Raw genomic sequence first — 15,579 nt, forward strand, 5'->3', positions numbered from 1 at the left:
TGACTCAAACACCCAAAATGAAATTAGTTTTTGTTTAACACCCACAGATTTTAATGCATTATGGTTCTTTAACTCTCTTTTTGCCTCTAATCCTTTAATTTTGAAAGCTGTCAACTATTAGCTCATATGACATAGTAGGGGGAAAATCCACTCCATATGTAGAAAAAGCAAAAGCAGCAATCAGATCAGACAATAATCACAATAGCTGCCAAATATGACAATGAGCAAATTTAATGTATCCTCCATAAATTTTACTCCCTTTCTTAAAAGCTTTTTTTTTTTTCCTCTCTCCTACCTCCTTTGTTGTTAAACGCGTGTAATTTTTCATACAAAGGGTAATTGCCAACAACAAGGATAATTACAAATATCCACTCATTTCTGTGCCAAGTTTTGATAATACAAGTGTAAAACAGGAAGGGCTCAAGCCATGAAGAGGTTCTCATTTTCCTTGAAAAGCCAAACAGTCCCCAGAGGTTAAGATTTCCTTGAGAATCAAAGCACGGATTTTGTTTTCATACTGACTTGAACCTTGCCTTGTTGTAAGCTGCTGGAGTGCACATTAAATAGACATTAAAGACACATTAAATAGAGAGTTAACTGTTTTGGTAAGAAATTGCAGAAAGGATAGTGAGCCAGAGTTCTTGGGCAAAGTAAATAATGGTGATAAAGCATTTGATTGTAAGACAATGAAGCTTCAAGGTAACAGGAAACAAAATTTAAATATACATCTAAACTGATACCATGGATTTGGTTTAAAATGGAAGTTTTTGTAGTACTTCCTTCATTACATATACTACATGGATCCGTTTTAATGGGTTTTCTTTAGAACAATGCTGTAAGATGTAAAAAACTGTAAAAAAAAAAAGGAAGAAAGTAAGCTTTTCTAAGGTACTAGTCCTTCTAAGAGCAACCCTTACGCATGTATTGTCCATTTGTTCCAGTCATAAGCCAGGTAAACATGCCAACAACATTTATCATATATAGGGTGTATTTTCAATCTTTGAGGTGGCATGTAAGAAAAAAATGAGGGTTGTGGTGGATATAGATTTAAACTTGAAAAGCGTTTTCTTGCCAGAGAGTCACAGACACACTTAACAGACTTGAAGAATGAGTCTGGCTTGAGTTGCAGATAGGCAGGAATGCAATTATTCTGTTCATGAGCACTGTGATTTCATGGAAAAAAATAAATAAAATTGCCCATCACTATAATCTTCATTCAAAAGTGCTAATTCTGCTACATTTGTTTCTTGGTATATTTTGACCTATGGTTTCATACTTTTGCAAATCTACCCAACTGTATAAAATTACAGGAAAGAGAAGCAACTGATTTAGTGCAAGACACTTAATATTTATCTGAACATAACAAACAAACAGAGGAAGATCAACGATTCCATACATTTCTCCATAAGGCAGATGGTCATTTTTTAAATATAAGATCTTAAATATGTTGTTTATTTTTGAAGAGGTAGAAAATATCAAAATACTAAGAAAAAAATTCTAGATTAAAACAATCAGTTCGCTTACTTTTTAAAAAGACTTACTGTTGCAATTTTTAGGTTAATAAAAACAAATGAAGCTATGGAAGCACAGGATTTTGTGCTCTGTATACATATTACTTACTGGAAAAAGAGAGAGCTGCTTCAGATGATAGTCAGTGACTAGTGACAGTGACTAGATAGTCAGTGCTCAACCATTATATACAAAAGATCTCCTCCTCTTGCCCTGTTGGGGGCTATAAATCTGAAGATTCCCAGTGGAAAACGTTGGTGATTCCTGAATTTCTAGCACTGCTTTTAGCCAGGTACACTTACACAGCCATCAGTCCATTGACGTAAGCTCAGAACTACTGCTTCCATAACGCTAGTAAGAAAGCTAATAGAAACCAAAGCATATTTGAGTCTTATTCTCTTGCAGCAAAGGATCGTGCTCAGATTTCAGCACCAACTGATAATGCGTTTTTAGGAATTTAGACCAGCCCAGAGACAGCTGAACTACTCATTGAACTGTGGAAGCCTACTTACAGTTTGTTACTAAGGCTTACGCTCATTTCTCAGCACAGCTACGAGAAGCTGTTGCTACTGTCTCCAATACAACTCAATAAGGCATAAGTTAACTCAGACCTGACATTACCATCACACCTTGGAAAAGTAGTGTAAAAGCTCCCCTTTTCCCTCTAGTTGTTAACATTCAGTGCTATTTATTAAATATTTTATAAAAAGAAGTTAGGGTATTTATACATTCAAACAATCATTGCAATAGAGTAGAGAAAACAAATCAATTATCATATACTAAAGTAAGCACAATTCTGGAGATATGCACACTTGCACACATACAAACCCCCCACACATATATTATGTGTGTCTGTAGATATATATATATATATATACACATATATTTATATATACTTCTTTTAAATCAGATCCAAGAAAACAGCACAGAACATCTTCACTTGGCTCCTCTTTCACCAGAGGATAGGATTGTCCAGTTTGGAAAAACCAGGTTCTTTTCTAAGGTCGATGTAGGTTCCATTGCTCACCCAGGAGTCATCTTTGGATTTCCTATCAAAGATTAAACAGTCGTTTGATTTTTTTTTTTAATGTAAAGCTTGTATTTTCTATATATTTGTTGTGTGGTGCAACGTAGCACTACGCACAGATACCCAATCCAGCCCACAAACCAGGTGCAATGAAGCTCAGTACAGCGTTCAACGTAAATCAGTTTGTGATTTGCTGGAGGAAGAAATCTACGTTGAAAAGCAAAATGTGTGTTTCATATCTAACCTAACATTCGGTAACACTTTTGCTATATAGTAATTAATTTTTTTATTCTGTCATTTAAACCTACAGCACAAATCTCAATTTTTCAAATCCTCATTACACGGATTCAAATCCTCATCCTTATTTACAATCCTCATTGTGAAGATACAACATAGCATTAGACTCTGCTTTTCTCCTGTCTATTTAGCCTCCTGGAAGTAAAGTTTGCTTTTCTGTAGTTAGCTCAGCAGTTCCTCAGACAGATACTGGCCTAAGTCATTTCCTTTTTGCATCTATTTTAAACCTTTCTGTGTTTCTCCAATTCTTACTCCTCCTAAGTACAGTATCTATCCAGAAAATAATTAGGATCCCTGATCTGTTAACTATGATACACAAGCCCATACAACATTCACCTTGGGTCTAACTCTTTCACTGCATCCTCAACAGAGAAGCTGGAGGGCAAAAGACCACATCCTCACTAGCATTCATTTTTGTCTTTCAATAGCTGAAGTCCCCTGTTAATTGATTTATAACAGGAAGAAACAAAGTGCTTTCTAAATCACAATTATCTTGCCATTAAATGGGGGAAACTTTCTCAAAAACATCCCTCAATATGAAAGGCTTCACCTCTGCACACTGCTGCACAAGGCAATCCCACTGAATTCTGCAGGAGTTCAGCAGAGATAATTAAGCTAAAATGACCTATGTCACCTTGCTTGAAAGAATCAAAGATGCTACATTCACTCCTCAGGCAAATTCAAAGTTAGACCAAATACCATTCACTGTCAAGAAAAACAAACAAACAAACAAAAAACCCACCACCAACAACAAAGAAAGAATTTAGAAGAAACCTGGGAAAACTGGAACCTGCTTTATGGTAGTTTAGAACAAGATCTATAATAAACATTTCAATACATGACAGTATATGTTAATTATTATATAGTACCTGAAAAATCTAGGCTGATGCTCTAAATTGTTTTCTTCCAGCACCTTCCGTCTTTCTCTCTGTAGTTGCTCAATTCTCTGTTTTTGCACTTCAGCTCCTTCAATATTCCCTTCTTCTAGAAACCTGTAGGAGCAGCAGTGATAAAAGACACAATTGGTGCTTCTGTCCCCATCTTTGTCAAGTCCTCTAGAGCTCCAGAATCTAATCTTTACAGCAGGTGGTTCACAGTGTTTGAAAGGTAAAAAACTACATCTGCAGACAGTTACCTTAGCAATAAGCACCAAAGGAAAAGTAATTCTCACAAAGCTCAAAGTAATCTTTATATTAGAACCTTTTCATTGGAAGATAGCAATGGTAGAAATTCCAATGCAAAAAGCAAATTCAAGTGTCTCAGTTTTTGGCTATTCAAACACAGTATGCTTGACAACAAAAGTTTTAAAAACATTGTTGAAAAAGCAGTTATCTAGAAACTGAAGTGTCCAAAACCATTTCCAGAAAACACTGGTTCATAATGACCAGACCGTCTCTTGATAAGTGATTAAAATGTCTGTTTCAGATGCAAAAGTAATGTAAAAATGGAAGCACACTGCAGGTACCTACACAAGGTAGCCTGAGCTTAGGGGTAAGTGAGTTTAAGGAAGATTAAAACTATTTGAGGAAGATACTTATGGGGAAAACTTCTTACCTCTGGTCTGGCCTAAAACGTGTATCAGTGGATGGAAGTAATGACCTAGTTTGCAGGTCCAGTTCATTTAATTCCAATGCAAACTGAGTAAATCCATACCACTGCTCATAGTCTTTAGGCATTGGATCTACAGAAAAAAAAAAACATAAAAAAGTACATTGAGAATTCCAGTTAAATGTTACTATCTGCAGAAGGACAATACCAAACTCCCCTCAGTCTTTTTTTTTTTTTTTTTTTGTATCTCTGAACTTCGTCTCAATTTTTGGGGAGTAAGAGGCATCTCCTAAGTTGAATCAGAGCACAACTGTGATGAAACACATGCTACAATCACAGCGCTTTTTCAAACAACGGTAGACAAAAACCCATGAGGTCTGGGAGAACTTCAGATATGGCTCTCATTACAGAGCTGAGCTATGTGGGCTATCCTCCAATGTTTAATACATGAATCAGAATTCCGTACACAAAAATGTACTTTTGTTGTTGTTGTTATTTTTTGTTTGTTTTTTTTGTTTTTCTTCCTTATAGAGTCCTGAATACCTCCTTTATACCTCCCAGATATGAAAATGAGGGAGAATGAGGAAAAGGCAGGAAGCCATAGGATTAAGATCTCAATATCATTTAAGTTAAATAATTTATTATTCTTCTGGTCTAAATTTTAAATGCTTGACAAAATTCTAATATTCCATATAGAAACAAAAAGAAGTCGGGGCCTAACAAGTGAAAATAAATAGATATTCTCAAGCAGACTTGAAGTTCTGTATGTTAACCATTCTGGTCACTAACTTGCTCTCCAAATACAGTTTGAAGATGAAGTCGTCCCACAGTATAAACTTTCATGCCACTTCCCAAAGAGCCGATGCACAACTTTCCCAGTTTTATCCATGACACTGCCTTCAATCTCGTGTGCATTTGGATTCCAATACTTTGCCTAGAATCAAAAGGAACAGGAAGAAAAAGGTGGGTGAGAGATCAAGTGCAAGTGATATTGCCATGCTGTAGAGTATTTTTCTGAAATGAAAATTATTCATTTAGGTGTGCATTACGATATCATGCACATAGAACTGCTGTTAGTACTATGAATTAGCTAATTAAAATACTACTATTGAGAATTGTATCTGTGCTGTCTGCCTTTTTAAAGGCAGCACTAGGTGAAGCACAGCTGACTGAACTTTGACCAATGACAAATAACACTGATTTCTGATATAGTTACTGACATCCTCTCCAGATTTGCAGAACAGGAAAAGAAGAAACTGTTACTCACAGTGATCTCCAGTTTTGCCAATTTATAATATCAAAGGTATAAAACTTGGAATCTCTCAATCTAAAATGTGAACTCCAAACATCTATTGCAGCTCTGCAAATACATTACAGTGTTTTCAATTATATACCTGAATGCTTCACTCTAATGCTTCTTAGAAAGCACACAGTATTCAGAAGTAGGAAAAGGAAAATGATGATACTCACTTTCCTTCTGGTGCTGAGCATGTCATGCTGCATTGGTATGCTGAAGTAGTTAGAGACAGGCCATGCAGATAGGAGCTATGAAAAGCACAGCCTTGCTCGAGCAATCAGAATCAGAAAACTCAGGTTAAGGTAAGACTCCTAGCATGCTGTGCAAAATTTCTAAGGTTAGAAAGTTTGACATTATTTTAGGTTTTAAACTGATTTTCTTTTTCTAGGAAGAAGTCATCTACTGCTAAAACCTAATTTTTATTTCAGTTACGAGGGCATTTCTTTAGGAAGTTATATACTGAGGCTTTGTACTGAAGCAGAAGTTCTGAAAAACAACACAAGATCTCACTTGAGCTCCTCCACCTATCTGTACAAGGCTACAAAAGTGCATTGTTTGAAATACCCTGTGTAAGCTCTGGTTCTACAGCTGCTGGATGATTGCAACCACAGCACAGGACAATGGCTTAGCAGGAGGCATGCAGTAAGCCACCATCACTAGACACCTTATGCGTACCTCCCTCGTCAAACACAGACTAGGTTTTTGATGACATTTCTTCCTTTCCCATCCTCATACTTTTTTTCTGCATCTCAGCTAGAATCACCTGAGAATGTTTGTTTTTTTTTCTTTCCTTGCTCTACCTATTGAGCTGCAGTTAATTTAGAGTTCACATTTCTCAAAGAATCACAGGTAATTACAGAACTATAGGAAAACAGCGTGTAAGCAGTTGTACTGGGTTTCAGCAGACAGCATCCACCCCCTGTGGATGCTAGAAAGGGCACTGCCAAAATTGCTGCAGTTCCTGAGTCACCTTTACAAAAGTCAGTTTGCAGTAACAAGTGTCATCGTTAAGATTTTTGATGATGATCTCTCCGTAGTGTTCAATCCATCTTTGTCCGCTTAAGATGTTATGGATGCAAGACGTCACCTTGTTCCATGCAAAATGGTCTTTAAATCTGTAAGAAAATATATACAGGAGAAGTCTCATACCATGTTTAAACTAGCTTACAAACTTCTGAAAAAAATGCAGAGAACTCAATTAGAAAAAAAAAACCATGAAATGGATTTTTTTATTTTTATTTTTTAATAATGCCTCAGTCTTCTTGTTCCCACACCTTCTTCTCATAAACAAAGGCCATGACAACAATCCCATCTCCCAGAAAACCCTTATCACTTCTGCTGTAAGCTTTGGTCTTGAATTCAGTTTTCTCTCAGTTCTGCCTTTAGCCTGAGCATCTTTTTTGTATGCAAATCGACATATGATATTTTTCTCACAGGGATATAAACCAGCATGTGGAGACCACACGTGAATCAGAAAATTTTCCAGTTCATCAGCCCGCCATGGGTACTAATCTGGTAGTTACCTCGCTACTGAACCTTCACTCACATCCTAACGACCTCTCACTCCACAGCTTAATCTAGTCACTATGAATAAGAGAGCACAACATCTTTTATATACACTATCTTTTGGATACTATATTGGGCTATTTTTCTTTTTCCTTTTTTTTTTTTTGTAAATAAGGAAGAATAATTAAATTTGTAGACTCTCTTTGGAAAACAGATAGTTCTGCAAACAGTTCTGCAACCATGCTGGATATAGGCCAGAATTTTAATTGTTGATCTATAATGGGCACTTTGACAAGCCAGCATAGGAACACTGCTTATATTTCTTTTTTAAAAAATCAAACTATACTCAACACTTAACCATAGTTGTTGTGACTGCTTACTGCCTTGGATAATAAATATTAGATATGCTACTGGTGCTGTTTATCACTTATAATAACTACTTAAGCAGTAAGGACAGCTATAGACCTAGACTCCATGGTGTTAGGGTCTGTATGAACACAGGCACAAATATAGCAACAAACCCCAACCCTTACATTCATGTTCAAGCAAAGGAATTCATAACTTCCTTTAGCGTGCAACTTTTCCATGCAACTAAGCTTGAAATTTAACCAAAGTATGAAAATACCAACTTTGCCTTTTTCAAAACACACAAAAGTGACTATTTTTATTTCATCTTTTGTTTTTATAACCTTTGAAATGTTTAGAGCTTCTGGCCTTTTTTTTTCCCTTTCTTTTTAAACTAAATCAGTCACCAGTTCTTCCAAAGGTCTCCTATGCACAGTACAGCTTGTCCTCATCTGGATAAATGTAGCTCCAGTGCATGTAAGCATGTGTGTATCTGTGTGCAAACAGCAATATGAGACCGAAGCACTTACGCTGGAAGAGTTACATGTGTTGTACCAACTGGAACAATTTCCATGGACTTTCCCCAGAATTTGTTTTTCCATCTTACATCTGAAACAGGAGGAAAAAAAAAAAGACAGGTTTAGTCATAGGCATGGATGAATCAATTTATATCTGGCTTCTACTTTATTTTTAAGAAATGCAAATTAATGAAATGCAACATAATGAAGTGTTCAAAGTAATGCTATGGACCTACTAAGAGTTGCAACTTTTTTCACAACATTAGTGGTAATTTAAATAGAAAAGCACCAGAGTTCTAAAAGTCATCTCTTAAAAACTTTTCAAAAGAGGGGAATTTGAATAAGCTATCGACAGTGTACATTCATCTGTAATTCAGTTCCTATTGAATGAATGCAGACATTTCAAAAACCCAAACCAGAATTTCCAATACAAGAATATAACAACTAACAATATCTACAGTGAAGAAGTAAGAGAATGCTACAAAGGGCACAAAAGTGGAGAGGGATTTAGTCCAACTTCCCCTGGAAGTTTAACGGGCCTTTTAAAATCTGGAATGAATCAGAGAAAGAACTGTCCAAGTCTCAAGTCATTTCCTCCAAACAAGAAGATGAGAAATCTCAATGTGAATTTATAAAACTTTCTTGAGGCAGTTGTTAAATTAGCAATTTATTTCACATGGAAGTGAAATAAACATGGGCAGGGAAGCATGGCAGAAAGGGTATGGAGTTAAATTAGGCTAGATAATCAGGCAGTAACTTTGACAACTTCAGAGCTGAGTGGGTAGTATCCTTGCTGACAAGGATAGACACCAGGATTCCCAATTCCATTCACTGAACAATTTGAAAATGAGGGAATCATTCAACTCTAGTCTCAAAAAGATGCTAGTACACTAACTAATAACTTCCTGACTACTGCTTCCCATGCAATTGCTGGAGGGAAACTCTTGTGAGATAGATACTCAAACTGGAGTTAGGAGATTACCTGTTTCCCAAGTATATGTGCATGTGTTACAAGACTGAGCTACATCAAGCTGCCTACAGCTGCAAAAGCTGGCATGGGACATGAGGCAGAATTCCTAGTGGAAAAAACAATCCTTTTCTTAGCACTTGAGAAAAGGATCTTTGTTTTTGTTTGTTTTTCTTGTGAAGGTTTATGTTGGGTCAGTATCTTTAGTGACAGGAATTCTGTCATGATTCCTACACTTCAGAGTAAGAGGTCCAAAACTACCTTGACTTCATAGTTGAACTGAATTCTGCACTAGGTTTCTGTCTTCTGCACTGGGATGAAAGAAAAAGAGCAACGGCAGACCCTGCAGAGTTCAACAGTTAAAATGTATTATCAGACTGTGTTCTACGGTCTCAGAAAGTCACACAGAGATCATTAAATTGCAAACATCTTAGGATCCAGTGTGTAACTTCATCATGCAAAAATTTTAGGAGAGCTAAAAAAAGCCAAGTGTTATTTCAAAGCTATGCTCAGACTAATTGAGGCACAGATACTGTAATAGCCGGAACTTTCTATTCTGCATTTCCATTGTTCTTGTCCTTTCAAATAGGTTCTGCAAAAGTCGCTTTAGTTTCTTAAGTAAGAAAACGCAGTTTCTGAAATAACTGTCCCTGTCAGAACCCAGTCTTATGGCTCGACAGAAATGATCCAGAGATTTCTTGACGTTGAAACAGGAACAAATGGCAGTGTCTGGTGGGATGACAGCACTGCTCTGGCAATGTAGCTGAGGGCTGTCTCCTTTCCAGCAGTAGGGATAATATGGTAAGTGAAAAGAGATTTGCACAGAAAGAACTTACCTCATTGACAAGCTACCTTTATGATTAACTTAATCTTTCCACATAAGTTAATACAGCCCTCTAACAAGAGGCCACAGCATTTACAAACTGCCTTTGCATTGGAAAACATCATTGTCTAGATTTCCCTTAAGCTCAGCTAGCCATGCTTGAAAACAAAATAAACCAAACAAACCAAAGCAGCCCAAACCCTGCTGTAGTCTGATTGAATCTTCCGGAATCATCAGGACCAAACCTCAGACTCTCTCTAATTGACCAGATTCTCAGCTGTCATCTTTGCAGAAAAACTTTGTTCTCTAAATGCACGTTACGATAGTCAAGCAACAGCAGTTTTCCAAGATCCATTAAATAAATCAGTCTCTTCATTTTTTATTAAGACAGGCTTTTATCTAGTCTTGTATACAGAGTATTCAGGAAATGAATACATTTTGGTCATCTCTGCTTTTCAGCTAAGAAGAGAAGGATTCTTGTCCTGTATGTGTTTATAAAGCACAGAATTATGTTGAATAATAAAGCCCAGACTAATGACAGAGTCCCAATTTCTGTTCAATACAGCTCTATCCATAATAACTATAATCAAGTCAGCAGAGTCGATCATAACAGAATTAAATGCCATCATATGGCCACGTAGTGAATTGACAAAACTCTGGGCAAAGGATTTGAACCGAGTTGAAAGGCACAGTTATGTTCTTTGTACACTCCAAAAATACCTAACTACAGGTATTGTAACTGGCTGACATCTTCACCAGACTTACGGAGCAAACAAAGCTCCAACACAATATTTTTTGAAAGACTGAATGTTAGTAGTCAAACAGCATGAAATCTTACATGCTGTAATAATACTAACAGAGAAAGACATGGAGAATATGTTTGTCCTTGCTGTTATGAGCATTCCTGGAAATTGTTTTCAGAACAGGATTACAAGATCTGTCAGGGCTCAGGATTTAACTTGTAGTTTTTCAAGCTCTACTCTAGCTTGTTTTTATAAATAGCTTGAGGTACAACTCTTCTCTAGTAAATAAACCTCCCACACATAAAAAAAAAGGAGAGAAAAATATTTCAGCAGATTTTGAATAAATGCAGATATTTGTAAATTAAAAGAATGATCAATAATGTTGTAAAATACTTGTAGATTTTTGTAATGGCAGAAAATACAAGTAAGAAGCATGGCAGTAAGGCTAGGATTTCTTAAAGCCATTCTGATATGACATAAGCAGGGAAATAAACCTTTTCCCCATTTCAGGATATTTCATGTTAGACACACAGTGAAACTATTATGAAGGCTGTAAAAGTAAATGATAGACGAAAAAGTTACCTTGCCAAAAAGCAAAATTCACAGATTCAGCATGGCATGCAGAAATAGGTGGATGGTGACTGACCTAATAGCAAGACATGGAAGGGGAAAAAAAGATGGACATATTAACACTTGAATAGTCGTTTTTTGGTTGTTTTTTCCCTTTTTCCCCTTCATTTTTCATTCATATATGACATTCACAATTTGAACATTTGCTTTTCGCTTGCAGTTCTTTCCTAAAGGGGGAGCCAGTGAGATTAGTAAGGTACTGAGACCTAAGAAGACTTGAAAGAAATGGGAAGCACACTTTGAAAGGCCTGTAAATCTGTTCATCAAATGAAAATCTAACTATATATTTTGCACATTGTCTCTAACATGATAATTACAGTTAATCCGAAGGCCCCATTCATATATTAACAAAAGCTGCACTTTAAGCACACGGGAAAAAGTAAAAAATACCAACCAAACAAACAAAAAACAAGAGGCTAAATTATTCTGTACAGTAAATACCTACAGATCCCTCAGTATGAGGGAGGAGGCAACAATCAGCATCGCTGAAGGGGGCCAAACGGGTGGAGAAATAAAACCACGAAATTCCAACTACCAACACCTACATACTACTGCACTAGTGAGACCTCGGGTTTTTCTTGTGTGAAACTCTAACCACACGCACTGCATTTTATCAGCTTTGGGTAATAGCACATACACAAACTGGAGCAATGACCAAAATAGCAAAGTGAGGACTGTAAGTAAATAAATACACAATGTATACTATTAAAAGAAAATAGTAAATAATAAGGTGATTGCACAAAGCAAAAGCAACCACTCCTCTTCAGCTGTACATTCTCCATTCTGGGTGACCATAACTTAAAACTGACCAGGTCCAATACTCTGATGTGTAATACTGTTCTTTGACAAAAACACCTTTATTTTCAAGTCAAGTTGCTATTTCCTACTATGAATTTCATTTCTTAACCACATACATGTTTCAAATGCGGTTTTACTTTCTTCTTTGTTGTTCATTTCGCAAATTTGTTACTGAGCTTTTCTTTCTCTCTCTCTCTCTCTCTCTCTCTTTCTTTCTTTCTTTCTTTCAAAGGCATCCATTTCTTCAATGAACAACCTCTACTTAGTTAAAAAAATAAAGCAGTACTAATTACTCTCAGCTATGGCCTAATCCACTGGGAGCAACACTCTCTCTCTCACATACTGCACCCAGATTAACCCCAGATGTCACTATAATTCCTGGGTTAAACTTAGCTCTCACTTAAACTGTTATAATTCCAGAGTAAGGTCATGGAGCTAAGTAGAGCTATTCTGAACACACTCTAGTCATACAACAGAATCCCTGTCATTTTATACATTTTGCCTATCTACTCCCTGGATTGCACACTGTCCGCACTAACAAGTTATCTACAGTAGGCATCAAAAGGCTTGCACGAACAAGCAATAAGCTACAGCTCCTGATGGAAAGAGAAGTATTTAATGCTTGCAAGCTGCATGAAAGTTCTTTCCTCCTACACCACCCTCCCTTCCTAATATTCCTCCATGCCATACTAGTGTTGTAAAACTTTACCAATCTATAAACTCTTGTCACTTATTGCACGTATTAGAACAATAGTTAACGCTGAAGAAGCCTCCTGTTTTAAAATTCTCCTTTAGTAAAAGCTGCCTTTGTACTGATTTGTCCAATATCAAGGAGAAAAGCTTCTCAATTCAAACTCACATTAAACTCAGTATCAAACTTTTATTGACCACTTTGCTACTCCAATTTGATGTTATGTTGGTAACTTCAGTGTGCTATACATTACCTTAGAACTAAATACAATAAAGTAACAGACACACTGCTTGAACTTTAATTCAATTCTTGCTTTGACTGCTTTGCTTTTTTTCCTTATTTTTACTCTTGCCCATGATACTTCCTGAGACCAAGGAAAGATCACATAGCATTCCTTTTTGTCAGCTGTAGAACATGATGTACAAAATGTGTCAAAACCACAAGCTTCTTTTAAGACTTCTTCTGATCAAATTTCTAGGTTGCACAGCTTTGACCACCACACTTTTGTATTCTTTTGTTGCTGTTATGTCTAGACAAAACAAGACAGCTTTCAATCATTCTTAAGCCCTGATAGGCACCAGAATATTTAAGTTTTATCTCTTTTTAACATGCCTCAAGCTTAGCAGTTTTGGTAACTCAACTGGTTTAAATTTAATATTTTTTACCCACACTTAATAATTACTCTTCTATTGGAGGACTATTTTCAGCAACACTCAGACCTTGATGTGTTGTATACATCCTTCAGCTACTAAACTGTGGTACCAGGCTTAGCCCACAAAATATTTGGACAGCAAGGAGAAATATTCAAGGTACCATAAAAATACTAGTGGTTGATCAACAAATAAATATTTTAAATATTTGTCATTAAAAAAAGACATTAAACAGCTGAAAATACAGTATTTTTAATGATCACACAAAAGAACATGGCAAGTACATGAAGGCTTGTTGCAGCAGTGATCAGATTTCAGCATGGGGAACTGTATTCCCCTTAACCAAGTTATGTAGCTGCTGGAGTAGACAAACTGCCAGCCTTTGCTTCTGACTGCCAGCTGCTGGTTGTCGTGTTCCATCCCAGAGTTAGCCGAGTTTCCTCAAAAAACAAAGCAATTTCCATCATTTATAATTCTGTAGCACCCCTTGAGATTTGGTTAGGTAAAGTAATTTTACATTTTGCTATTAACTCCAAAGGATACCAGCCACACATTCAGAATTAAGCAGCCTATCAAACAGCAAGTGTAAGGGTTGCAGCATACAGTACCTGCTCTGCAAAGAACTGGAAACCCTTATCTTCACGAATACATTCGTAGGTTTCTCCAAGAACAGGATTGAATGGCTTACTTCCAGCTCGGTAGTAACTGGAGGCATACGCAGATACTGCAAATGCAGCTATATACACCTGGGAATAACACACATGGAATTTTGATTAATTTACCACAGTCATGCACATTTTTTGCTATAGATTCGGATTTAATAGAAGGAAAAAAAAGCCTTATCCTGACAAGTAATTCTTTATTTTTCCATCATTTGCAGAGTATGAACTTGTATGCCTCCTCCTGCAAATTAAACACTGGATCATACATTACAGAAATATTCAGTTTTCAGAGAGTCATTCAGGGGTTGGTTCACTGATGGATGGAGTTACTAGGATCAAACTCTGCAAATTTAATCAACTGATAACAGTGTCTCTGAAAACTGTTTGAAACACCTCAGCCTTTTGGAACATGCACAGTTCAAAGCAGTAACTTTAAAAATCACTGTAAGATTTTTTTAACTGGCTTTTACAGTTACGGCCTGTGATTCTATGGATCTACCCACTACCCTTTTCCTAAACATGGCACAGGAAGCACTAAAAGCATTTTCACAAAATTTATTATGTCCAACACAGTTTGAATTGCCTTTTATCTATTGTATGCTACTACCTAATAATGAAACTGCTCTTTATTACAATTAAGACACAGGAGATCCTTCCAAATTATTACAGTCAACACAGCATAATTCCTCCAAAGCCTGAGGAATTACAATTAGTTTTGTTCAATTCATGTCTCCTATGTACCATTTTTCTCCCTTTTCATTCTCTTTTCCTCATCTTGTGAAAGAGCAAATGCTCTCCTTTCACAATTTCAGGAACTGAATTGATAAAAGCCATTCTAAACTGAACTATGGCAATTACTGTGCAACAGCTAACATTAATTTTGCCTCAGGAATTTCTCAAAGGCAAAGAATACTTAATTCTGAGTCAATTTCCAGATGCTTAGTTGTAGGAAGGAGAGAAAAGATTACTTTTCACTCTGATGTGAAGAACTACTGCTCATTTCCTTTTAATGTATGTTCTCAGGAGAACAACAAAAAGATTATGCACCTAAAAAACAAATTAACAGCCACACCCTCTATCCTTAGAAGAGAACAGACACTAAATTGTAATCCTTGCAGACTGTCAGAATGAAGCAAGATTCTTTTCAAACAGTATTTATAACATAACTATTTACATTCATTAACAGCCTCATTTTAACATAAGATTTATTGACTTGAAAAGGCTTGACTTAGTTTAAGGTATAATCCATAACTTCCATTTAAGAGAACTTAGAAAGCTTTTAAATCTTTTATTTATAGACCTTACGAAAAGATATATTGTAACTTTCATACTCATGCAAGAAACATATTAGCTCAATTCCTCCCTCTTTTCTCCAAGTTTTAAATCTTGGAAGATTAAAAGAATAAGAAAGGAAGAGGAAAAGCTGCAAGACAGAGTTAAACTAGTATGTTACTTAACCTTGCAGGACAGCAAGGCATTTAAGGAGATACGCTTCCTGACAAAACAACAGAAATTAGGCAGAAGAATCAAAAGTAGAGGGTATGTAAGCATGCCCAGACACGCTTAAG

General features: G+C 36.3%; 1 protein-coding gene across 15 annotated transcripts in view; it reads right to left on the minus strand.

The window, feature by feature from the left end:
- Positions 1-216: 216 nt before the first annotated feature.
- OSBPL3 (oxysterol binding protein like 3) overlaps positions 217-15,579 on the minus strand; it is an 88,616-nt gene continuing 73,253 nt past the window's right edge. For all 15 annotated transcript variants that reach the window (XM_080577866.1, XM_080577874.1, XM_080577870.1 and 12 more), the window contains 8 exons: positions 13,958-14,095; positions 11,163-11,226; positions 8,060-8,138; positions 6,649-6,793; positions 5,171-5,315; positions 4,388-4,514; positions 3,703-3,825; positions 217-2,558 (listed from right to left, as the gene is read on the minus strand). In XM_080577866.1, the coding sequence (XP_080433992.1) occupies positions 2,462-2,558; positions 3,703-3,825; positions 4,388-4,514; positions 5,171-5,315; positions 6,649-6,793; positions 8,060-8,138; positions 11,163-11,226; positions 13,958-14,095 (918 nt within the window). In that variant the 3' untranslated portion in view covers positions 217-2,461. The remainder of the gene's footprint in view (positions 2,559-3,702; positions 3,826-4,387; positions 4,515-5,170; positions 5,316-6,648; positions 6,794-8,059; positions 8,139-11,162; positions 11,227-13,957; positions 14,096-15,579) is intronic.

This window comes from Anser brachyrhynchus (genome assembly GCF_964034855.1).
Source record: "Anser brachyrhynchus genome assembly, chromosome: 2".
In the NCBI taxonomy this organism is placed as follows: domain Eukaryota; kingdom Metazoa; phylum Chordata; class Aves; order Anseriformes; family Anatidae; genus Anser; species Anser brachyrhynchus.